This window comes from Camelus dromedarius, chromosome 7, assembly GCF_036321535.1.
Source record: "Camelus dromedarius isolate mCamDro1 chromosome 7, mCamDro1.pat, whole genome shotgun sequence".
Taxonomy (NCBI): Eukaryota; Metazoa; Chordata; class Mammalia; order Artiodactyla; family Camelidae; genus Camelus; species Camelus dromedarius.
In genome coordinates this window covers 1325895-1352332 of record NC_087442.1, presented here as the reverse complement: position 1 = coordinate 1352332, position 26438 = coordinate 1325895, and the positions used below count along the sequence as shown (strand labels likewise).

Sequence of the window (26438 nt, the reverse complement as noted above, 5' to 3'; positions counted from 1 at the left end):
TATAAAACATACTCTCCCCCTGCACCCTCCCCCCCCAAAATGCATATTTACACACAGGAAAATAGAGGTACATAAAAAAATCTAGCATCATATGTAATAACCCAAAGGAGAGGGAGATTATATAGGGGTTTTCTTTCTCAGTTGTATGTCTCAAATGTTTAAAATTTTATATAAATTTTTAAAGATTTTTCAAAAGACTAAAATAGCAAAGTAAAAGGGAACTTCACCAACAACAGAGATGAAACTTTAATAACTATTCCATATATTTAATGTAGAAAGAATATGAAAATACATGTAAGAAGATAGAAGAAAAAAAGCATACACAACACTCAAAACGCTCATCTAACAGAGTAACTGTGAAGCCAGTGCCACCTTGTGGCCACCAACAGAAGTGTTTTCCTACTTAACAGCCAAAAATAACCATGAAACCTCCTCTGTTCAGTAAATCACAGATAAACTTTTTAACGTAGACCACACAATACACACCAAAAACACAATTCAGTTCAGACAGAGGTGAAGTCCCACAAGCTGGATTTGCTCAACGGACAACACACTTCCCGAGAAAAACACCTTCGTCTCAGGCCCACTGCCAGCTCCAGTACGCACCCACCAGCGACCTCAAGCGACCATCATTTCTGCCCTCACAAGTCACGTGAGGAAGGCATCCTCATCGCTACCATTCCTTCCTTCTTCCAACACTGAGATTAAGATCAAATCCACCATCGCCCCCCAGGCCCTGCGCAGCTATCCCAACACGCCCGTCCAGGCTCCTCTCGCCACGACGGCTCCCCACTACAGTTAGGCTTGCCTAACCTCCTTGCGCCCCAAGTGGGCTTTACGGCCCCGTGCCCCCAGCCCGGTGGCTCTCTCCCTGGGGTGTCACGTGCGCCATCTGCCCCGGGAAGCACTCCTCAGCGTCTCCCTTCTCTCTCCTCTCCGTGAAGTCAGTCCCTCTCCTCCTGGCTCTCATGACACTGACCAAACACCCAGCAGTGAAGGCCAACCATGGCTCCCAAATCTAAAACCTGGATCTGTGTGTAATCTGACCAAGGAGTAAGCTTATGAGGGCAAAGAGATCACAAGTGATCCAGAAAAGCCTGAATGGATGTCACTGCAACTATAGAACTGGCTCTTTCAACAAAAGAGTTGGGGGGGAGGGATAACTCCAGTGGTAGAGCGCATGCTTAGCATGCACGAGGCCCTGGATTCAAGCCCCAGTACCTCTTCTAAAATCAAAAATAAATAAATAAAACTATTTACCACCCCCCATCCAAAAAAATGCAGGGGGAAAAAAAACCTCGTAGAGCTACTGCACTTTGGGTATTGTGACTGGCCCTAGAGATACAAAAATGAGTGGCTGTGAGGAGAGCTATCCATACAAGGTTGACAGGACAGAGAAAAAAGCTGGCAAGGGGTCTTCAACTGGGTCAGGTTGGAGAAGGGCAGCCCTGGTCATCGCTTACACAACCTTGGAAAAGTGAGCCTCAGAACTGAAAGGCAGTTTCAGAAATGTCACCTTCTGAAACAGAGCAGATTCTGAGGACAGAGCCAACAGGACTTCCTGGCGCAGGGTGAGAGAGGGGCTGGGGATGACAGACTCTCTCCCAACTGAAACTGGGAGCTGTGACAGAAAAGGCACCAACCCGAGCAGGTTGGTGAGGGATACAAGGGACCCCGCCTGCATTTGTGGAGCCTGGCAGGTCCACGAGGCAGGAAGTCACAGAAGCTGCACTTCGTCCTCCTCTCTGCAGGCTGCCAGGTGCCCCACGAGTCCTGAATGCCCCATTACTGGTCATGGTCTCTGCTCACACCAGTCAAGGTGCCACCCCTCTGGCAACACCCTCCTCAGTCTCCTTGGGCTCTGTCATCCCACATGGGCACCCTCCCCACCCTGCGTGGGCTCTCCCTGTGACAGAGCACTCCCCAACACGTGTGGGTGCCCCTCTCCACCTCCGTGGAGTGACATCCATGCCAGGATTTCCCTCTGCAGGAAACCTCTCTCCTCCTCTCAGATCCTAAGAGTAAACACCAGGTCACTCCCTCGGGCTCTGACCCCCGTGCCAGGCCTCCCTCCCACGTGGAAACCCTCCTCGCCCACCTGGCCTCACGAGCCATCCTCCAAACCCGTCACCAGTTAGGTGCTGCTTTTCTATTAATCACTTTAATCTAAATCAAATCCAACTTGAGAGAAAACGTAACTTGGGAGTTGAAAAGGACAGAGAGAGTTAAGCTGGGGGCATGAGTAGTGGACAGAATGAAGGCATTCAGGAAGCAAAAGAGAAGGTGAAGGTGGGTTCTCAAAGGGAGGTGAGGAAGGCCAAAGAAGACTTCTCAGTTTGACGTGGGCGCTTGAGTAAGTCATGCAGAACCCCTCTCCCGAGTGGCCGGGCGGTGCGGGCAATTGCCTACACTGCGGACCTTGCCTGGACTCTTCCGGAAGGCTGAGGACCTCCACTTTTTCCCTCCTCCGTTAAGCACAATCTCTCATTCTGCTTCTTGCTCTTCAGCGGAAGGAGGCAAGAAAGAGGGTGGAGGAGAAGGAGCCACCCTGAGCTCCCACCGACTACATGCCAAGCACCGCCCCTAGTTAACTTTCTTCTCCATGTAATCAACACAGCAGCACAGAGCAGGGGGAGGTTCTAGCTCACATGTGGAGAAGATGGCTCTCTCTGAGTCTTCTGGATCCTGGTTAATCTTGAGTTCAGAATTTGAACCCAGATCTCCCTAAGTCTTCAGTTCTCACTCATTCCCCCACAGAAAGGAAAAAAGGCAGTGAAAGACAAAAGAGGCCACAGGTGGGGTGACCTAGGGGCAGAAGAGGTCAGATCCACCCTCTCAGATGACTTCTCCTCCATGCTTCCCTTCCTGACCTTAGAAGGGCACACACATCTGCCTTCGGGAAGAGGACATCTGTGTGCGTCACTGCGATGCGGAAACCAGCTGCTGGGGAAATCCAAACCCCTCAGACAGGCCACCCCAGTGCTGTGGCAAAGCAGGTAAGGCCGCCCCCAAGCAAGGAAACAGCCGTACTTTCATAAAATACACCGCAAAGGTAAAGGCCAAAGTGGTGTGTTCTTGCCTTTTTATAAATTCCTGATTTACAAACGCAGTAGAATAGATTTACCATCAAAAGTGGAACCCAGACTAAAAGGAGAGGAGAGAGGTGCGTACCTCACAGGTACGTCACACCTGGAGGACTGCACTGGGGCAGATGTTAACATCTGCCCTTCAGTCAGGCTGACTCATGCGGCTTGTTGAGGTAAGTGCAGTGAATTATTCTGTCTTCATAGGAGGAGTAATTTAGAAAAAAAAGATAATTCACTTAAGAATTTTTCACAAACGTCATGGTGCCAGGAATAAAACTAAGACCCCCTAATCCTATAAATTTAAACCATCAAGCTATGGGCCTAAGTTACAGTCATAATTCCCAATGGAATTCCCAAAGTGCAGTTACAGTCATTTTTCCTAGGGCATTTAAAATAATTTAAATGACCAAATCTAGTAAAGTGGGGTCCATTTGCATTCATTTTTCAGTTATCAATCAGATCAGCCCTATTAAAGTCTTTTATTAGTTGAAAGTATTTATTTATTTATTGAGGTAAAATTTACATAACAAAATTAACCATTTTAAAGTGAGCAATTCAGTGGCATTTAATGCACTGACAGTATTGTGCAAGCCCCCTTTCTCATTCCAGAACACTGTCTTCACCCCAAAACAAAGCCCCACACCCATCAAGCAGCTGCTCCCCACTTTCTCCCCACCGCAGCCCCTGGTAACCACCGAGCTGCTTTTGGTGGATGTTCCTATTCTGGGTATTTCTCATAAACGGAGTCGTACACCCCGTGGCCTCCGTGTCTGGCTTCCTTCATTCGGCCCAATGCTCTGAGGCTTCTTATGCTGTAGCCTGTGCCAGTGCGTCATTCCTTTTTAGGCTGAGTAACAGTCCAGTGCCTGAGAAAGTGCACGTGTGTGTACAAGCATAAGTGCACACAGTCTCTCTCCCTCCTCCCCTCTCCTCCCCTCCTCTCCTCCATCCCTCAGCAGCAAATGCATCATCTTATACAAACTATAAAGAAACAACAGACAAACCCAAATAACTGGTCTGTAATCTGCAGAAGCATCAAGGTCAGGGAAGTCAAGGAAACACTGCAGAAGCGGTTCAGTCTGCAGGCAACTAAAGGGCACGACTGCCTGCAGTGTGTGATTCTGAACTGGACCTTTTCACTGCAAAGAACATTATTGGGACAACTGGTACACTGGAATGGGGCGTGACTGGTACTGCGCTGGTGTTAATCTCACTGTTTTCCTGGGCATGTGGCAGATCTATGGGAGAACGCGCCACATACAGGAACCGCAGTCATCCCCCGGTATCCGTAGGAGACTGCTCCTAGAACACTGCCCTCACAACCCGCACACACCAAAATCCACAGATGCTCCAGTCTCTCATATAAAAGGCGGGGTGTCTGCATATAACCCATGCATGTCCTCTCATCTGACTTTAAATCATCTCTAGATTACTTATAATACCTAACACAATAAAGATGTTATATAGAAAGTTGTAAATACCATGTAAATAGTTGCCAATGCATGGCAAATTCAAGTTTTCTTTTATGAAAATTTCTGGGATTTTCTTCCCCAAATATTTTCGATCTGTAGTTGGTCAAATCTGCAGCTGCAGGTCAACTGTTCAGAGCATCAAGTCAGCAACTTCTCAAACAGTTCAGGGGAAAAAAAATTCTGTATTATATTTCTAACTCTTCTATAAATTTGGAACTATTTTATTTCAAAAAAGTTTTAAAGCATCAATAAAAAAAAATCCTGGAATACAGATACTCTCCTATGTAGGTGTATCTGTGTAATTTCAAATTTAATTAAGCAAAATATGATAGAAAGGGATTCACTGCCTTCCATCCAGTTTGATACCTCAAAAACTTTTTTCAAGGGTATTTCTGTCCTATATGAGCAGCATACAGAAGCAGATAGAGAGCTATAAGGAATGTAAAAGGACGAGCTGGGACCATGTGTCTGCTCACAGAAGGTAAATGTTCAAGTGACCAGAACAGATGTCTGCTCCCTGTTCCAAGATCACTCAGACAGCCAAGTGCTTGCTTTCTCATGGCCCAGCAATTTTCCCAACCTTAAGCCCATTTCCTAGTTAAATCTTCTGAAGATAAAAAATCTGTTGGCTACTTAAATAAGCAAATTTTAACAAAAGATAATTAATCCTCAATTACCCATGTATATTTGCTTATATGTGCTTTCTGAGGATAGGATTAATATTACCAAGGGTGTTGTAATACTTTGGGTGAATTTTTTCCATATTTCTGCCCAAAAGATAGAATTAAATTTTGAAAATTTATGACTTCAGAATTAGAAACAGAACAAATGAATATTAAAATACATACGAAATCCTGTTGACTATGGCATCTTCATCTTCTTGTTCATCTGCAAAAATGTTCAAGTATTAATATTTTTATCTTCCAACAAAATGTTTCATTAATTTAAAAACATGAACAAAAATATAAACTCAAAGAAGCAATTACTGAGTAGAAACGATTTTCAAAATGCACTATGTTTATTTCAGCACAGATCCAAATCTAAATCTCATTAAATCAGACAGGAAAGAATATGGTTAGAGAACAGAGTGCTATGATTGATCAAAAATCCTGATTAACAAAACTTCCATACGTAAATTAAATATTTTCAAATATTTAGTGCTCAAGAAAACAAAACTCAGTAGAATCTTAGAACCACTATCATGGTATATTTAGTATTATACAATGTCAGTGAAATTTTCTGGTTGATAAGAGCAAAAAAATTTTTTTTTGTATAAAATTAAAATTCAGAACCTTAGAACTCATGTACTTTGCTGTAATTTGAGTTTATCGTTAGTAATAACGAGGATTCTCTTGGACCATCCTAAACCACCTTAGATACCACTGCCTTAATACGCCATCACTTCATTCAAGTTACAGACAGAAATTCATCATGTTTTGTGTCTTCTTTAAGTAGCAGGTGGCCCTTGCTCCAGTGTTTCTCAACCTACCCTTTTCCTCTCTCCTGGTTGTTGGCCATCTTGTTTATCCTCTCACATAATCTTACTGACAAAAGAAACTATGATCCAATTACAAAAATATTGCACAACACCCCGGCCCTCCTTCTCCTAAGTACCTAACTGAGGTTGCCCTCAGAGGCTCTGTGCAGCTCTCTGGAATTCTGAGTGCCCACCCGCTTCAGTGACAAAGGCATATTTGGGCCATTCTCTTAGTCCAATCTCCATTCTTAATAATTGGCTGCCCAAAATAGTTTTAAAACCAGAAACCACAAAATAACATAGTCACAATTAATTTTTATACTGTTGTACCCACAACCAGTTAACCATCATATCTTGAAAATGTCTTAATAGCTTCATATCTATTCCAATTCTATTGCCAACACTCTACCAACCAGGTCCAGGGTCCTCACTACACCCTCCCCATGGTTACTCAAAAAGCAGCTAATATATCTCCTATTTTCCTGCTCAACATCCCCTAATTCCCCCTAAAACAGCACATGATTCATTCATTCTCTATCTCTTCCCCCTTCTGCATCCATAATCTATGAAACCTGATGCCAAAACATCTTTAAAAGTGACTGTAGAATCCAAGGAGTATTTCAGTGCAGTCAGAGAGCCAAGCAGTACACTAGAGCAAGCACTACTGCCTGACTTCTTTCAAAATTCTGAGAAGTTTAGTGTGATAACATAAGGAATTTTAGTAAATGGAATCCTCGAGTGTTCACATGGCATCGCCTATTAGACCAGCATCACAGGTGGAAACCCTGTGATTTCCAAAATTTAACAGAAGTCAGTAAAGCAACTGCTTATTTACTTATAAAACTGACACAAAAATCTGTGAATTAATCAGCACAAAGATCATTAAAAAAAAAGAATAAAGATATAGTGGTCCCTCTTGTGAAATAAAGGTACATACAAAATAACAAAAGGATAAAACAAGGTAATATATAACTGAGTGCTAAAGGATATTATGGAGACTAAATTCTACACTCCTTCAGAAGAAGGAAAGATATTCTGGTAGTCAGAGAAAGAATGGGATGGGGGTGATGAGGGGTGATTATGTTCACACTGAGAACCAGCCTCAAGGAGCCATATAACCTCATAAACTCTGGAACTTCCCAGATACTGAACAGTCTTACACTATTCTTAGTCGAACAGAAGAATGATGATAAACAAGGGCTCAGGTCTAAGAGGATGACACTGTGAGCAGTCAGATTCCCTGGAGATGGTTTCTAATGTTCTTAGTACCAGGCAACTGCTTGCTTCAGTCACAGGCATTCTGAGTACAGTACCACGCTGACAGGCACCGTATAGCCACGGACTATGCCTTGACCCCATGGCTTAAGAATCAAAGCTATTAAAGCTAATTAATTACAGTGTTTCTACTTACCTGACTTTCTCTTGTATCTTCTGATGATGAAGTAGGAGACAATGTAGAGAATGGCAAAAAGAAGGAAACAAATCTGAAACAAAACAAATGTAACATCATTTACAGTTCCTGCACATCTTTTCTTCAGTAACAGAAGATTCATCTTTGATATTTGTAAAAATGGATTTAACTTATTATAAAGTCAAAAATTTTAGCTAATAAAAATTTTGATACAAACTAGTCAGCCCAGTTTAATACCATTCCAGAAAAAAAGTCCAATGGACGTTTTTCTTTTCAAAACTTGACCAAGTTGTTTTCAAAATCATGTGGAAGTATACAGAACCAAACTATCACCAACAAATCTGAAAAATAAAGTCAATGAGAGGCTCCGAGCTTACCAAATATGAAAACATACCTTAAAGCTTCAAGAACATTTAAAGAGTGTGCTGGAACCAAAACTTGGCAGATCAATGACAGAGTCTATTATATAAAAATTTATATAATAAATTTATAAAATAATTATAAAATTAATATAATAAATTTATGTAATAAATTATATAAAAATTTATATAATATAGTTATACATACAAGAGGTTTCACAAATCAAAGTGGAGGGGATTATTCAATAAATAAATCACTATCAAAATAAACAGCAGTTAAACAAGAGTTTTTTTAAAATATTAATTTCCTTTTACTTTCTATAAGATCTAGGGGATGGCAGGCAAAAAGGATGGATGAAGGAATGGGAGACCTCACTACAGTCACAGACCCAGCGTCCTTGAAGCAAAGGCGTAGTGGAGCTGTGGCTCGTGGTAAAAGTACTTTGAAGACTCTCAGGGAGACCATTCCAGGTGATGGTAAGCCTAGGGATCATCCCTACGTGTGGATTTCTGAAGGGTGGGCGGCCGTGTGACTGAGAATGACCTCGGCCTAGGCGGTGAATACCCTCTGTACGCTGCCGTCTAGAAAGTGACAAAATGAGGAGGAGGAGGAAGACTATGAAAGTTTTCCCCAGACACGTGGGAGAGCGGCCGGAAGGAGAAAGAGAAGAGCGTCGAAGACGGCCTGCTGCCGAGAGCCTGGAAGGAGCTCCGGGCAGACGGGAGAACGTCCACACCATCAGCCCCTCCTCCCCAAGCCCCTGGAGTGTGGGAGACGGGTCAAAGGGAAAGCCAGTCATTGGTGAAAAAATGGAAACAGAGGCAGTCTTCTAAAGATGCTGAGGACCGGGGGGACTGTTACAGCGTAATGTGACGATGCAGTGCGAGCCTGAGTGGGGCTGAGAGAGCAACGGAGAGCAGTGACTGGGCAGAGGCACAGTGACTTACGAGGTTAGAGTCAGGGGGGGTCAGATGAGCAAGGGAGTTAGTGTTTATGACAGAGGTTGTTGGGGTTCATTCGCTCAACAGTTACTTACCGTGGGCTTACTGCATACCAACCGCGTTTCTGAGCACTGAGGACACAGGAGCAAATGAAAGGTTCCTGCCCTCACTGAGCTCACATTCCAGCAAGAAAACAGATAAACAAGCATACAGCGTGTCAGCTGACAGTGCGGGCCTAGGGGAGTAGGGAGTGCCCGCAAGGGTGAGGAGGCCACGCCTCGCTGACGGGGTGACCTCTAAGGAAAGAGTCATGGGGAAAGAGAGAGCAAGACATTCAGCATGTGGAGGGAGTGTTCAGGGCAGAGGGAACTGCGGTGCCAGGGGTCTGAGACAGGGAAGGCTCTGCTGGGTTCCAACAACCAGGGGGCAGAAGTAAGAGATGAGGTCACGCAGGAGTTTGTAGTACATGTGGGTTCTCACAGGTGTAGTTGGTTCTCACCTGGAGTGGGATGGACACCCACTGTCGGACTCTGAGCAGAGGAGTGATATGATCTGACATATTGCAAAAGGCTCACTCTAGCTGCAATGTGGAAATAAACTAGAAAAGGGAAACAACAGAAGTGGGGAGAGCAGTTAGGGATGACTGCAATAATCTAGAGGAAAGGTCGCTCAGACCTGGGCAGTGGAGGTGTTAAGTTCTGGGAATGTTTTGAAAGCAGACTTGACAGGGCTTGCAGGGATAAACGTAAGGTTCTTGGCATGAGAAACTGGAAAGACAGAGTTGCCCCTTCCTGAGTCATGAAGGATTACAAGAGGAGTAGTTTTGGGGTAGAAATAAGAAGGAGAGTTTACATATTGAATTTGAAACAGTTATTATTCACTCAGGTGGAAGGCTGAATGGGCAGCTGGACGTAAAACTCAGTACAGTTCAGGGGAAGGAGCCAGGCGAGGGGGAGAGGCCCCTCCGCAGACGGACGGCACTGAAAGCCCTGAGCCCAGGTGAGACGTCCATCCTCGGTAGTGGCAGAGCCAGAGAAGAGAAGCCTGAGAGCAGAGACCTGGGCTCTCAGACACTGAGAAGCCACGCCGACGGGAGTCAGCAGCAGCTGACTGAGAAGCAGTAGGCAAACAAGAGACCAGCGGGCTGAAAGCCAAGTGAAGACAGTCCACCCAGGAAAAGGGACTTGTCGACCGTGTCAAACGTGGTGGCAGGCCGAGCAAGATGAGGACTGAGAACTGACAGTCAGCTGGATTTAGCCACGCAGAGGTTGTCGGGACACGGACAAGAGCTGTTTCTCTGGAAGGGTAGAGGCAAAACCTTGACCGGAGTGGATGAAGAGAGGAGAAAAACTGCAGACAAAATGAAAGTAAACAGTTCTTTCCAGGAGTTTTATGATAAAGGGAAGCAAAGGACATGTGAAGGAGACTGTTGAGAGGTTTTTTTTTTTTTCTAAGATGAGAAGTTACACAGTTGCAGGAATAGCCCAGTATTTACTCACTCTTAGGAGAAAGAAAAGGGAGAACTGCTCAAGGGGCCACATATAAAAATGTATCCATAGTGAAAAGAAGGAGGAAGAGCAGGAGACAAGAGACCGCGGCTCCACTGCAGTGGGTGAGTAGATGGTGCCGGAAGCACAAAGACACTCTCTTTCCATGGCTTCTATTTTCTCAGTGACAGGGAAGCCAAGTTCATCAAATGAGTTACACGTGGAGGGTGAGGAGAGATGCCGGTAAGTCACACAGGAGAACAAAGGGAGCAGAGAAATGCAACAGAAGGGAGGCACGACGACGTGAGATGAACTGGCTTCCAGGCAAGCCCAGGCCAAGACTAAGCAGTGCAGGAGTGCTGACGGCACCGCACAACCCCAGCCCGGCTCTCAGACGCTGAAGCGGGTGCAGGCTGTCCCCAGGAGATACCCCAGGCCTGAGATTCTGACAGGCGCCCGGGGCCTCTGCAGCCTCTGCCTGCGGACCTCCACTTCCACCACCACCACTCACTCCGCCGACCGCCCGTCCGACTTCACGCCCACTGGCCAACTCGGAGCGCTCCGACAGTGGGCGGTGGTGGCCCAACAGCCAAGGTACACTTTCTCAATTTCACCTGACCTGTAAGCAGCAACTGGCATGCCAGCAATCTTCCTCCTGCTCTTACTGTTCTCCCAGGCTCCCTCACTAGCTTCCCTCTTCCTGCCAGCCTTTAAGTGTTATTTTTCACTATGATTTCTGAGCTGAGCAAGACATCTACTCTTATTCCACAAGCTCTTCAGAGGTAACCACATCTGTTCCCAGGGTTTTAAACACTAGCCCTCAGTGCTGGACCACTGCTTGAGAACCACTGGTCTAGGGTATTAACAGGAGTGAGTGAAATGATGGGCCATGAAACCTAAGTGGATTGGGAGAAGAGTGAACCCAACAACAAAGAAAGCTGGATTGTCAAGTATGTTTTTTCTCTCAGACAAGGCTGAATTTAAGACAAAATGTGTTAAGACAAATTGGGGCACTTTGTGAACAACGTTTTAACCCACAATGAGGAAATAAACTTCACGCACTAAAATACACACCACCAAAACACATTTTTTAAAATGGAATATGCAAGGAAAAATAAAACACTGCTTTACTTGAAAGATCTCAATTCACCATGAAAGAAAAAGTAAACCCAAACCAAATACATACTAATAAAGATGAATTTTTAAAAGTATCAGAGATGCTGTAGTAAATAAATGCATTATTATACTAACTGCTCTACATCCCTGTGTACCCCATATCCTGCCCCTTCACTGCCCCAGCCCCTCACAACCACTGAAATCTCTTTCTGTCTCTATGGATTTGTCTGTTCTGGATGTTTCACATACGCGAATCATTCAGTACGTGACTTTTTGTGTCTGGCTTCTTTGACTTAGCGTAGTATTTTCAAGGTTCATCCATGTTGCAGCATGCATCAATACATCATTCCTCCAGACTTTTTATAGAAAAAGAAACCCCTGTTTGATTAAAAACACATTGAATTTTTGTTGCTAGCAGCTACAAGCATTCCTTTCAGATGTATTTGCATATGTACACAAGGATGTATATATAAAGATGATCCTTGTTCCACTGTTTGTAATTGCAACAAAAAGAAAAGACAAAACTACCAATGCTCTGTCTCCACAATTTGAATACAAAACACATGCTGGTATCTACTCTTTCAACAGTTACTAGCACTATCATAATAAACAGCCCGGTGTCTTTCAACTTGTGCTTCAGTAAAGATAAAACAATGTATTTCCTCACACACACACACAAAATAACATTTAGACCTTTAACAAGGGTTAAATATTCCATTTTTTAAGAGTATCACAGCAAATTTCTAGTTTATTAATGTCATGTACAGTATTATACTTTATTACTTATTCTTGAGATTTTTCAGATTCTATATATTCTTATAATGCAAGTCATCAGCACAAAGTTCATTAAATCCCTTCTGACACCTCCTGCAGAAAAACATAAAGGAAGGACAGCTTAATCTGAGAGCAGCCAGCCCCGGGACCAGCTGTCACTCACCCTCTGTCCTTCGGGCCCTTCAGCCCAATCACAACTGTTCCAGCCACACAGCCTCCCTCTTTCTGAAGCCCCACCGTACTCCTAGTTCACACATTGTCCACAGCAACTGATTTCTATTAAATGTTTCATGTAAATAAAACTTGTCTCCTAAGCCATGCATTGTATCTAGTATATTTTAGGGGTCAAGGTGCAAGCACAAATAGGAACTATCTGGTGTATCTCTTGCATCTTGCTGAGGGCCTAAATAATTTTAAAATAAACTGAGTAAGTCGCACTCCCTTCCCACTGCTGGTCCCTTAGCCTCAGTCAAGTATGATCAGGGCAAAGGGAGAACACGTTGAACTGGAAGAAAGGTGGAAGTTTAGACGACTCAGCCTTCCAATATGTGGCAGTGACTGTGAAGCAATGAGATGTCATCGGGGGTACAGTACGAAGATCCAACAAAGCAGCAGCGGCGGGAAATTCAGCTGCTTTACAACTATTTCTGTCAAGTCTACCCAGGCAACAAACACTTAAGTACTGACATCTTACTCATAATGAGTCTTTCTTCCACGAACATAAAAGATTTCCCCATTAATTTAGATCTTCTTTGATTTTTTTCATCAGAGTATGTACTTTCCCTCATACAGATCTGGAACATATTTTGTTAGCTTTACATCTAAGAACACTTGCGGCAGGGCAGGAGGCTGCTAATGGAAATGGTACTGTGCTTTTAATTTCAAGTTCCACTTTTTCATTGCTAGTACACAGGAGAGCAATTAACACTGCTGTTTACTAACTCTGTATCCCGAAACCTTGCTATAACCTCTAATTAGCCCCAGCAGTTTTTTGTTGTTACTGACTGGGATTTTCTACATAGATGATCATGTCATCTGAAAACAGAAAGTTTTATTTCTTTATTCCCAATCTATGTATCTATCATCTCCTTTTCTCTTCTTATTGCATTAGCTAGGACTTCCAGTAATGCTGAAAAGCAGTGGTGAGAGGGAACATCCTTGCCTCGTCCCTGATCTTAGCGGGAAAGCTTCCAGCTTCTCAACGTTAAGCGTGATGTTACCTATAGATATTCTGTGGATATTCTTTACCAAGTTGAGGAAGTCCCCCTCTACTTCTAGTTTACGGCAAGTTTTTATCATGAATGAGTGCTGAATTTTGTCGACTGCTTTGTCTGCATCTACCGGTAGGATCATAGGATGTTTCTTCTTTAATCTGTTGATACGACAGATCACATTAAGTGATTTCTCTACAATTCTTTTTATACACTGCTGGATTCAGTTTGCTAGTATTTTCTTGTAGAGTTGTGCATCTGTGCTCATGAGAAATATCAGTTTGTAGTTTCCTTTATTGCACTGTCTTTGTCTGATTTTAGTATTAGAGTAATGCTGGCCTTGTAGAATGAGGTAGGAAGTATTCCCTCTGCTTCTATTTTCTGTAAGAGATTGCAGAGAATTGATATCACTTCTTCCGTAAATGTTTGGTAGAATTCGCCAACCTGGCACTGATTTTTGGAAGGTTAACTTCTGATTCAATTTCTTTAATAGATATAGACCTACTCAAATTATCTGTTTCTCCTTGTGTGAATTTTGGTAAATTGTTATCCTTGAAGGAATTTGTCCATTTCATCTAAGTTTTCAAATATGCAGGCATAGAGTTGTTCATTATATTCCTTTACATCTTTTTAATGCCCACAGAAGCAGCAGTAATGACCTCTCTTTCATTTCCAATTTAGTAATTTGTGTTTTCCCTCTATTTTTCTTAGTCTAGCCAGAGGTTCGTCATTCTGATATTTTCAAAGGACAAACTTTTGATTTTGTGGATTTTAAAAATTTATTTCCTGTTTTCAGTTTCACTGATTTTTGCTCTATTTCTCATTATTTCTTCTCTTTTACTTACTTTGGAATTACTTTGCCCTTCTTTCTTTAGTTTAGTTTAGGTAGAGGCTTAGACTATTGATTACAGAATTTTCTTCTTTCCTAATGTATCCATTCAGTGCTACAAATTTCTCTCTAAGTACTGCTTTTGCAGCATCCCACCAAATTTTGATAAACTGTATTTTCATTTTCATTTAACTAAAAATACTTTTAAATTTCTCTTGAGACTTTTTCTCTGACCCATTTGTTATTCAGAAGTGTACTGTTTAATCTCCAAGTACTTTGGAGCTTCCCAGCTATACTGCTGTTATTAATTTGTAGTTTAACTCGACTGTGATCTGAGAGCAGACATTGGGTGATTTCTATTCTTTTAAGTTTGTTAAGGTGTGTTTCATGGCCCAGAACGTGGTCCATCTTGGTGAATGTTCCATGTGAGCTGGAAAAGAATGTACACTGTGCTGTTGTTGGATGAAGGAGCCTGTAAATGTCAATTAGATCCAGGGGACTGATGGTGTTACTCAGTTCAACTATACACCCTTACTAACTTTCTGCCTGCTGGATCTGTCAATTGCCGATAAAGGGTGTGTTGCAGTCTCCAGCTATATTAGTGGATTCATCCACTTAGCCTGGCAGTTTAATCAGTTTTTGCCTCATGTATTTTGCTGCTCTGTTGTTAGGTGCATACACACTGAGGACTGTTATGTCTTCTTGGATAGCTGACCCTTTATCTTTATGTATTGCTCCTTTTATCCCTGACAATCTTCCATGCTCTGAAATCCACCGTGCCTGAAGTTAACACAGCTATTCCAGTTCTCTCTTGATTAGTGTTAGCATGGAATATCTTTTCTGTGCTCTTTTACTTTTAATCTATCTGTGTCTTTAAACTAAACTTCTCACAGACAACGTACAGTGGGGTTTTTTTAATCTACTCTGACAGTCTCTGTCCTTAATTGATTTATTTAGATCATTCAAATTTAAAGTGATCACTGATATTGTTTTAATATTTATCATAGTTTTAATTATTTTCTATTCACTGCCCTTACTGTTTTTTGTCTTTTAGTCTTTTTCTGCCTTCTCTGGCTTTAACTGAGCATTTTATACGACTCTCTTTTCTCTCATCTCTTAGCATGTCAATTATACTTCTTTTTAAATATTTGTAGTGATTGCCCTAGAGTTTGTAATTCACATTTACACGAATCCAAGTCCACTGTCGAACACTATACTGCTTCATGGGTAGTGCAGGTACCTGACAACAAAGCTTTCCCAATCCCTCCCTCCTATGCCTTGTAACATCACTGTCATTCATTTCACTTATCCATAAGCTAATCACTGCATAAGGGGTGCTGTTACTTCCAATAAGCTATCATCTGTTAGATCAAGAATAAAAGCTTTTATTTAACCCTCATTTATCCATCTCTAATACTCTTCCTTTCTTTACGTAAATCTGGGTTTCTCACCTAAAAAATTTTCCTTCTCTCTTAAGAACTTCTTTGTCTGAGAAAGTTTTTCTTTCTCCTTTATTTTTGAAGAATAATTTTGCTGGATATAGAATTCTGGGTTGGTGGATTTGGTTTTTTCTATTAACACTTTAAATATTTCACTCCTCCTCTCTTCTTGCTTGTGCGGTTTCTGAAGAGAAATCTGATATAATTCTTACTCTTGAGCTTCTATTTGTAAGGTGTTTTATTCCTCTGACTTTTTTCCTCTGTTCTCTTTCTTCCTAATTTCCTGTAGCTTGAATATGACATGCCTAGATGGAGTTTTTTGGGGCTTTTTTCTTTTAATCCCATGATTGGTGGTCTCTGAGCTTGTTGAATCTGTACTTTGGTGTCTACTAATTTTCGGAAAATTCTTAGTCTTATTGCTTCAAGTATTTCTCCTGTTCCTTTGTGTCTTTCTTCTCTTTCTGGTATTCCCAACACATGTAAGTGACATCTTTTGTAATCGTCCTACAGTTCATTCTTCATTTCTATTATAGTTTACTTGATTTCTGCCATTCCTTTTGAAAGATTTGGGGGAAAAAATCCATAGAATAAAGAAATAAGCTTTATATTCTAGTACCTTCAATGGCAATTTTTTCCTGTTTTTTGAACAAATAACCCGTATTTTCATTTTGCACTGGGCCTCAAAAATTATATAGCCAGCAATGGAACAAATTAGAAAACCACTGCATGGAACTTTCTGGAGAGCAAGTACAGAATATGAATATGAAGAAAAAAGTTCCTATCACCTTGCTCTTTTTAACATCTAGACATCCCTCAAGCTAACAAAGCTACATCAAGTGCTCCTGGTAACTAGAACTCTGAAACTAGCAACTAGTTCAAACATCATCTATCCTTGATCAAGCTAATCAAAGTCCACAGAAACAGCACATCCCACGTGATCAAATGGCAAGCACTGCACCCAGCACCACTCTAATTCAATTCTCACAACTTTGGGGAAAACTCTCATTTTTATAGATAAGAAAAGTAAGGTTCCAAGAGATTAAGCAACTCACCCACACCACACGCTAGTAAGCAGCAAAGATAAGGCTGAAACCCACCCTGCCCCAATCCAGAGCCAACGAAGCTGCCCCGCGTTCAGCAGGGAGGAACACAGGCTCCTGACAGAGAGTAAGGGTTAAAGCTGGGGGCTCTGGAAGAGTATTAGACGAGGGATAACAACATTTATAGGCCTCAATAATACATCTAATGTTAAAATATACAACATCAAGTAACTCAGATCAATTCCATAAAACCGCAACCTCATGAATTAGCACGCTGGTGAAACAAACGCATTTGCAGCACCAGATGCCCAGCTCCTTGTCAAATTCTTCACTTAGTTCTCGTGCTCCATGAAAGGTACAGACAGTAAATTTGAGAAGAGCTAAAATAATATTACATGAATGACTTTCTAAGGTCAAAAACTGTACTTTAAGAGATATGTGGAATGTTCCTGAATCCCAAGCCCCAGAGAAGATACCCATGTAAAAATTGTTATTAATTAAATATCAGAATAACTTTAAAAGTTCCTATCTAGAGAGTCTATGGCCTACACAACTGAAGCACTATGACTTTTATCATGAGTCCTGACACAGCCACACACACAAAAAAATTATATTGTATTCCCTCTGCAACTTCAGGTTCCTCTCAGGCAATTTCAAGTTTATCCAAATTTAGTGCTACAAGGCTTTTTAAGAGCCAAGAAATTACGGTATCCTCAAACTTCAAGTCACTCCTGGTGGATATGGGTCAGCAGTGGAAAGGCAGGTAAAGTGGGATGACAGAGAGGAATGACTTTTACAGTGACACCTTGGAAGGGAGATCTGAGTCTTGGAAGGCCCCTCATCACCAGTCTGTGAGGCCAGTAGGAAGACAGGTACTTAAAAGATAAAAAGTGCTTTAACAAGGAGTCACCGAGGGCAGAGCCAGGGTTCTACATCCTGTGACTGGGAGAGGTCACCCACAGCTTCCCCCACCTCTAGCACAGAAATTCTTCAGTGCCAGAAGAATGACAAGAGTTGGATCTTAGAGTTAAAAACTCCAAGTCAAAAATCAGAAAGGTACTAAACATCTGGATGGAGGAACAGACATAGAGAAATACTTCTCATGATATATATTATTCAAAACAATCAAAAATGCATTTACAAGAATTCCACTGAAATTCTAGGGAAGGGGATCCTGAAAAGATTCTAACACACAAAGGATGATAGACAGTAACAGTGTAAAATTAGAATTTTTTTGTCTTTATTTGGTGTCCTTTCTGAATTGTTTTCAGTGTTAAAACATTTATAAGGACTTCTAAAAATAAATTCTGAACTTTATTCCCTCATGTCTGTTTTTTCCTATAATGTCTTAAGTTCCTTGAATTATCTTACTAGCAAGGTTTTCAGGAAATTGACTTGTACTGTTACATTTAGATATAATCTTCAAAGCACTAACATCACCATGAGTGAATACAAACAAAACCTACTACAGACACTGTGGAGAACACAACAAAAGCACATGGCTCTCAGAGATTTCATACTCTATCTCACTGCATAATTTTGGCCTGGAAACAAAAGGAAGACTAGCACTAACAATCACGTTGAAAGGATATGACATTCTTTGGATGCCTACATGTCTCAGGAAATATACTTTCAGCTGTCATTTAAAAAGGAAAGAATAGAGGGAGGAGGGTATAGCTCAAGTGGTAGAGCACATGCTTAGCATACACAAGGTTCTGGGTTTGAGCCCCAGTACGTCCTCTAAAAATAAATAAACCTAATTACCTTCTCTCCCCCAAATAAAAAAAAAATTAATAATATAATAATAGATAAAATATTTTTTAAATCTTTAAAAAAATAAAATAAAAAGGAAAGAATAGGGAAAAAGAACATCTCAAGTGTAATGAGGAATGCCTCAGTCTCCTTGAACCTCAAGAGAGGTGGGAGTTCTACAGAACTAGACAGGTGAGGATTACTCACAAGGAGAAATGTGTAGGCCAAACTGCTGTAATCACTCACCACAAACTAAGTGACTTAACACTAATTTATTACCTCACAGTACTGAACACGGGTTTCACTGGCCTAAAAGCACTGGTGTCAGCAGGGCTAGTCACTCCTGGAGACTCCACGGGAAAACCCATTTCCTTGACGTTTCCAGACTTTGGAGGCCACCACATTCCTTGGCTTATGGCCCTTCTACCATCTTCAGAGAGCATCACTCCAACCTCTGGTTGCCCTCACATCTCTGACTCTACCCGTCCCCTCTTCCTCTTATAAGGACCCTTGTGATTACACTGCACTCACCAAGATAATCCAGGATAATCCTCCCCTTAACATAATCACATCTGTGAAGTACCTTCTGCCATCTAAGAGAACATTTTCATAGGCTCCAGGGATTACCAGGTGGACATCTTTATGGGCCACTGTACCGCCTACCAGGGGACATTGATTTAACCCAGTTTAGCAAAATCAAACACAAGGAATCCTCTATACTTCTATCCCATTCCTCGTTGCTCACCTATACTATAAAATCACCTCAATATCTGTTGGCTATTGGATTTGTATCTACTACACCATACACTCTTAAGATTTTACAAACACAATGAGAAAGGGAAAAAGCCGCCCCCGCATCTGGGAGCTGGCCTTGGTGTCGTTTACAGCGGCTAGCAACTCACAGCTAGGCCTCAGTGATTCCCCCGATGAAAATAAAACACTTCAGAGAACATTAACATCCGAGAAGGCCACTCTGTGACTATAATGGTAAAGGATAAATAAGACAATTCTGTAATCATGCCTGAACAAAGACAAAAAACATGAACACTGTCTGAATCATTAAAAACGACCAAACATTTCCCCACTCTGGCTAACATGAATGACTTGCATCTCTACCAATTACAGTTTTTGCCTCCCTCCAATCTTTTTTCTTTCTAGGTAAGATTTATGAAGATATTCAATCATAGAATAATCTCTGCTTCCTAACAGCATCCAATACAGATCAAAGCCACACTTCCATAAACTCCTCCCAAATCACCTAACACAAGCCCAAATCCTATTTTACCAGGTTCTGTTCTAATACTCTCTTATGGAAATGCCCCACAGCTCCCCATGGTATGCATTTACCCCTCACTGCGACATGCAATAACATGCAGTAAACCTGACTTGTCCAACTACAGGTGTGTTCCCAGTGGTCTTTAGCTGAAGAACAATGACAAAGGTCAGAAAAGACTGCGGACCCCCAGACAATTGCATTCCAAATTTATGTACCAGATTGGTGATCTGCTCCATCTTCTGCCCAACCCCTACTCTCAAGAAAAAAGGGCTAAAGTTTTCACCTCCAAAAGGAGGAGTAAGCCACAGAGGTGAGGCCAAGACCCTGGAGGGAAAGGCAGGTAAACTCTCCAGGGAAGCAGCAGGTGGGGGATGATTCTTGGCATCCGCACTTCTTCCTCACTCCTGTTTAGCCAAAAGGGAGCCAAATAAATGGCAGGGTCCTAAAACCTCTAGTGTTGTAAAAGTCCCAGTCAGCCCTACAACTGTCCCCCAAAATATTACAGCCAAGTAAGGGAGCTTTGTCTACAGCTAGGATAAGGAAGAACTTAGATCGTGCAGCCAGACCCCAAAGCTCCCTGCCAGCTAGCTTCATAGGCTCTCCTAGGTCCTTTCATCAGCCTTACAATAAGCCAACTCCTGCATTTTATGTAACTGACCCAGCTGGATCCCACTGAACCCTGTCACAGTGGAGGTTTAAACCCTGTAGGACTGTAAATATAGTTCAGGCTATGGAATGAGCTTGCCTGGACTCAAACTTTGGCTCTATCGCACACTATACCACCTCTGCCAGGTGCTGTGAAATACCTACTCCACAGGTTGCTGAGAGACTCAAATAACATCACCTGGTAAATATTCAATAAATGTTTTTTATTATTAACTCAGTGAAGGGATTATGGAGATTTTTTTGTACACACATGTATCAATCGGTGATCATTTTAAAGTAATAACTATGTTTGTGAAAGTGGCACCAATGTAAGAAAACTATTTCGAAGATACCATGTAAATAAATGCATCCAAAGAACAGATGTATTGAAAGATGAGTGTTGCTGTGCAACTACGGCAGCATAAAGAACAGGTACCTATCAATTACTGTCAGTGTTTAGTTCTCCTGATGGGGATTAGTAAGCTAAAGTCAATGTTTCAAAAGCCTGTGTGATGGTTTATGGGTGCATATTATTTAAAAACAGGTTAATCAAAAGCAGGTGACAGACAAACCAATGAAAAGTTTGTGTATGAACCACGGATTAAAATCAATCCAATTCTGTGCATGTGAAGTCCAAAAGGAAAAGGAAAACAAGACCACAAAAGGAAGAAAGGAAATGGATCATTACCACCTGTTAGTAGTAGCTAAATGTGATTATTATAGTAACTGACAAGAGAACTGAGGTATTCATAATATTAAAGACAAAGTAAGATTATCACACGAGCATTTGAAAGTTAAACACTATACCATATATAAAAATTAACTCAAAATGCATCAAAGATCTCATAAATGTAAGTTACAACTATACAACTCTTAGAAGAAAACATAAGGGAAAATCTTCATAACATTGGATTTGGTGACAATTTCTTGCCAAAACACCAAAAACACAGGCAACAGTGACAAAAAAAAAAAAATCAATAAATTGGTGGGCTTCATCAAAATTTAAAATTTTAGTGCACCAAAGGACACTATAAATAAAGTAAAAAGGCAACTCACAGAATGGAAAAAAAATATTTTCAAATCACAAAGGGATTAATATCCAGAATACATAATGAACTAAAACTCAACAACGAAACAACTCAATTGAAAAATGGGCAAAAGACTTAGATGTTTCTCCAAAGAAAATATACAAATGTCTAAAAGCACATGAAACAATGCTCAACATCACTAATCATCAGGGAAACACAAATCAAAACCACAATGAGATACCACTGCACACCCATCAGGACAACTATTATTTTTAAAAAACAGAAAACAACACGTGTTGGAGAGGATATGGAGAAACTGAAACCCTAGCACATGACTGTTGGGAATATAAAATGGTCCAGCCACTGTGGAAAACAGTATGGTGACGCCTCAAAAAATTAAACATAGGATTACCATGTGATCCAGCAATTCCAATTCTGGATATCTATCTAAAAGAACTGAAAGCAAGGTCTGAAATAAACACTCATATACCCATGTTCAAAGCAGCACTATTCACAGTAGTCAGGAAACAACCTAAATGCGCCCTGACAGATGAATGGATAAGCAAAATGTGATATGCACATACAATGGAATATTATCCAATCTTAAAAAGGAAGGAAAATCTGACACATGCTTCAGCATGGATGAAACTTGAAAACATTATGCTAAGTGAAATAAGCCAGACACAAAAGGACAAATATTTTTTGACTCCACTTACATGAGATACCTGGAACAGTAAAATTCAGAGAGACAGAAAGTAGAATGGTGATTACCAGGAGCTGGAAGGAGAGGAACGGGGAGTTACTGATCAAAGGGGACAATTTCAGTCTGGAATGATAAGTCAGCTCTGGAGATGGAGAGTAGTGATGGTTGCAAAACAGTGTGAATGTACTTAATGTCACCGAACCACACACTTAAAAATGGTAAATTGTATGTTATGTATATTTTATCTTTTTGGCAAAACCAAAGAAGAGTTGAATAATTAAAAGAATTGGCAACGAGTCCTAGAGAAAAACCAAGCATTTATATTAACTGTTGTTAAGTATGAATAATTTGAGGAAGGAATGCCAGAGACTGGAAACTCACTAAGCTTGGTCACTGCCTGCACTGGTTAGGCAGAGGGTGGAGTATACCCACCATCCGAGGGCACTGGTCCAGGAGAAGTGGGGGTGAGGAGGAGCAGAACTAAGGAATTCCAAAATCAGTGATAAAACTGGGTTGTTTCTTGAGTAGTAAATAAAAGTAATAAAGCTCCTGGCTACTATAACATGGGTTCCTTTCTCAACCCAAACGACAGAATATACGATTAATTTAAAATAAAGCCAAAAATAAATAGACCAATGGAACAGCATAGAGCCTGAAAGTAAACCCCATAAATATATCGTTACCTAATTTGTGACTAAGGTCCTAAATGGTGCCGAAGTGACTGGACATCCATGTGCAAAAAATACATATGACTCCTACTTCACAACATACACAAAAAATAAATTCCAGACGAACTTCAGGTTTAAATGGGAAGAGTAAATCAACAAAGAACTTAGAGAAAAGCACAAAAGAACATTTTCATAACCTTGGAATAAAAAAAGGTCTCTTAAACGGGACATAAAAAATACTGATAATAAAAAAATTCTGATAAAGTGAACTATATTAAAATTTAAAGTTTCCACTCATTAGAAGATAGCATTAAGGGAAAAGGCATCTACAAAATGAAAAAAAATTTTAATATGTATACATATATACATGACCAAGGTATCATATCCAGAAAACATAAAGAACTTTTACAAATCAGTATTAAAAAGATAAACAAGTTTAGAAATGGGAAAAAGACTTGAAGATGCTTCACAAAAGATTTCCAAATGGCCAATAAACATATGAAAAGGGAAATGCAAATAAAATCTCTTGTGCAATAAATACCATGACACACTTACTAGAATGGCAAAAATTAAAAAAAAAATACTAAGTGTTGTACAGATGGGAAGCAAATCACACCTCTCCTACAGTGCTGGTGGGAGTGGAAATTGGTACCACACACTTTGGCAAACTGTTTAAAAGTATCTACTAAAGATGAACGCACAACCTATACCCTAGAGGTTCCATTCCAAGGTACAGTTCTAACAGAAATGCATACACATGTTCACCAAAAGACACGCAGAATACTTGTAGCTAAAACCTGAAAACTACTAAAGAGCCTGCCAACAGTAAACTAAAAATAAGCTGTGCTACAGTCATAACTGCAGCACCAAGAGTGAATTACAATCACCTACAACACGGGGGGATCTCAGAAGCATTAAGTGAAAGAAACCAGGCACAGAAGAGTGCATCCTGCAAGGTCCCATTTACACAAACGTCCAAAACTAAGCTAATCTATTAAAGCCAGGACAGTGGTCACTGTTGGTGGAGTGGAGAGTAACTGGCCAGGGAAAAGGGAGGGGCCTCTGGGATGCTTCTAATACTGTGTCTCTCCATCTGTGTTCAGGATTACACAGGTGTGCTTAGTCTCATGTGCTTCAAGCTATACACGTAAGATTAGATGCTTCTGTTTTATTTTTGCTTCAATTAAAATAACACAAGAAACTAGATTTAATATCTTGTGATAACTTTTAATGAAAAAGAATATGAAAACAAATATATGCATGTATATGCATGACTGGGACACTGTGCTGTACACCAGAAACTGACGCACTGTAACTGACTGTACTTTAGCTAAAAAAATAAAATAAAATAAAAATTTTAAAAATTAAACTAAATATGCTGTATCAAATTCCACCAGTTCAGACTTTGTATCTCTTTATCCCAAAGTGTGACTTGGCAAAGTGATTCTCAGTTTTCAAGATCAATAACTACACAAACTAGGAAATTCTCCATCAGAATTTTTTTCACCTAGAACCAAAACTGAATTCGAGAGAAGTTAGTTAGAAGGAGAGGGGTGTAAATCCAAATACATAAAGTTTATATATTTTATTATACTGTCATGAAAAAGCAACCATAACGTGTCCTCGTGCATCATTAAGAGGTAAAAACACCGAAGATTTCCAAGGCCAAGCCAGCTTCCTGACCCCTGCCAGCGTCACAGAACAAACGGGGACCGAGAAAGGATGACTTCCTGCAGAAGTTGCTCCAGAGCACAAAGGGCTTGGCTCAGGCCCTCAGTCCCGTCGGCCGCCGGTCTTCACGGCCAACACGGAGGGATTCCAACCCAGCACGAGCGGGCGGCGGGCGGCGGGCGCGGGGCGGAAAGGTGCGCGCCGACTCGGACGACGCGAGCGGCCGCGCTGCGGGTGCCCGCCTCCGCGCGGCGCGGGGGACAGAACCCCGCCCTCCCCCGGCGCCCGCCCGAGACCTCCCGGGGACCGCCGACACCTGCTCGTACACCCGGCTGCCTGCCGGGGCCGCCAGCCGCGTCGGGGAAGAGCTCGGGATGACGAGGGCGCGGGCGGCCCCAAAGCGCTCCCGGGGGCGGGGGACAGGTGGCCGCCCGAACGGCGCGCGCGCCCAGGACGGACGGCAGGTGGGTGCAGGGCGGGAGGCGGCGGGAGGCGGCGGGAGGGGGCGGGGACCGCGGGGCCGGGCGGCCGGGCGCGGGGCGCTCACCGTGGACTCCCGCACTTGGCTGTGGAAGTGCTGCTCCCGCGCCGACACCTCGTCCTGCCCTTCCATCCTCCTTCATGCCCGCCGCCGCGCCGCCCGCGTCCGCGCGCTCCGCCGCACCATCGCCCGCGGGCCCACACGGCAGCGGGCGGACAGCCGGCAGCTGCAGGGCCGCGACCACAACCCCAGCCGCTACCTCAGCCGTCGCCTCAGGAGAAGCCGCTCGGGCTGCGGAGGGCGGGCGCCGCTCGGGGCGGGGCCGGGGCCGGGCTTGACGTCAGAGGAAGGCGCCGCGCGTCAGAGGAGCGCGCCGCGGTGCCCGAGGGGCCGGGGCGGGGGCGGGGCCTGGAGGGGTGGAGTCGGCTGGCCCCGGGGCGGGGCTTAGGGCCGCGCCCCCAGGGGCCTGAGACGGCGTGAGGCTGCGGGATTCCGGCCCGGAGCCCTGGGACGAGCTGGCGTGTGCGGTCGGGTCGCCCGGCGCGTTCTCGCTCGCGTGGGGGTGAAATATGGAGGTGGGCGGGCCGGGCCACCTGATGAACAGGAGTCCGCCTTTTAAGGCAGCTGCGGTCAGTGCCCCTCACCCGGCACCTGCCCGGTCTGCGGGGCACTTGGGCAGAGTCCAGCAGGTGGCCTCCGGCGGAGACTGTCACTCCGCCAAAGTAAGTAAAAGGTCGGAAACCCGTCCTTTCAGGACGCGCTTTGGGCGGAAACCTGGCTTCTCTGGGCCTGATAAGGTCTTGGGCTTCCCCACCTGGAAACGTCCATGGCCCTGAGTGTGAGGCCCTTGCCAGATCCAAGGGCAGCGCTGTTCTGGGGCGACTCCGTGACCCTCCTGAGACCTTCCACCGGACTTTGTTTTGGGGACTGCCAAACATGCGAAACACTAATTCACCCCCGTTCTGCATTAAGTATCCTTTTTGTTTGTGTGGGGCTTTTTGGCAATAAAAACGAATTTGAAGGAATATTTACCATTTTACTTTTGGACTTTTTGGCTATAAGAAAGTCACTTTAATTGCTATTGGCTGTGATGTTTTGGCATCTCTGAGAATTCTTAGGAAGCAAGAAAATCTACAAACTGCTTTCAAATTACGTTTATGATATATATTAATTTAGATTTTGCAGTAAATTTTTTCACCACTCAAGCTTTTTTTTATGGCCCCTGAAAAGCTTATAGGCCCCCAAATACTGTGCCTATGATGGCTTATGCCAGAAAGTGTTGGTGGTGTGGACTTGGAGATCATGAGGCATGTTCTGAGCCAGGACTCCTGCTGCTGTAGGCTGATAAGAAAGCAGGAGTAACTTCCAACCTGTTAAATTCAGTGTACTTCTTTATTTTTTGAAAGTCTCAGAGCCCTAAGAACCAGGGAAAGACAAAGAAGTATCTTTTTTCCTGAACACCCAGCTTCAGAGCTGGGTTAAATACCTGCCTGAAATGACCTGGATAATTTCTGGGGTGATCTCTCCAAGGCAGACGGTAATCAGATCCAGTTCTAAGATGTGTGGCATTT

General features: G+C 42.7%; 1 protein-coding gene across 7 annotated transcripts in view; it reads right to left on the bottom strand.

Moving 5' to 3' along the window:
- LMBR1 (limb development membrane protein 1) overlaps window positions 1-25144 on the bottom strand; it is a 131056-nt gene extending 105912 nt beyond the window's left edge. For 6 of the 7 annotated variants that reach the window (XR_010381506.1, XR_010381504.1, XR_010381505.1 and 3 more), the window contains exons 1-3: window positions 24934-25144; window positions 7447-7519; window positions 5407-5446 (exon numbers count right to left, since the gene is read on the bottom strand). Coding sequence is in view for 3 of the 7 variants with exons in the window: in XM_064487148.1 (XP_064343218.1) it covers window positions 5407-5446; window positions 7447-7519; window positions 24934-24999 (179 nt within the window). In the remaining 4 variants the exon portion in view is untranslated. The remainder of the gene's footprint in view (window positions 1-5406; window positions 5447-7446; window positions 7520-24933) is intronic. The other variant, XM_064487150.1, reaches the window with a different exon arrangement.
- Window positions 25145-26438: the final 1294 nt, after the last annotated feature.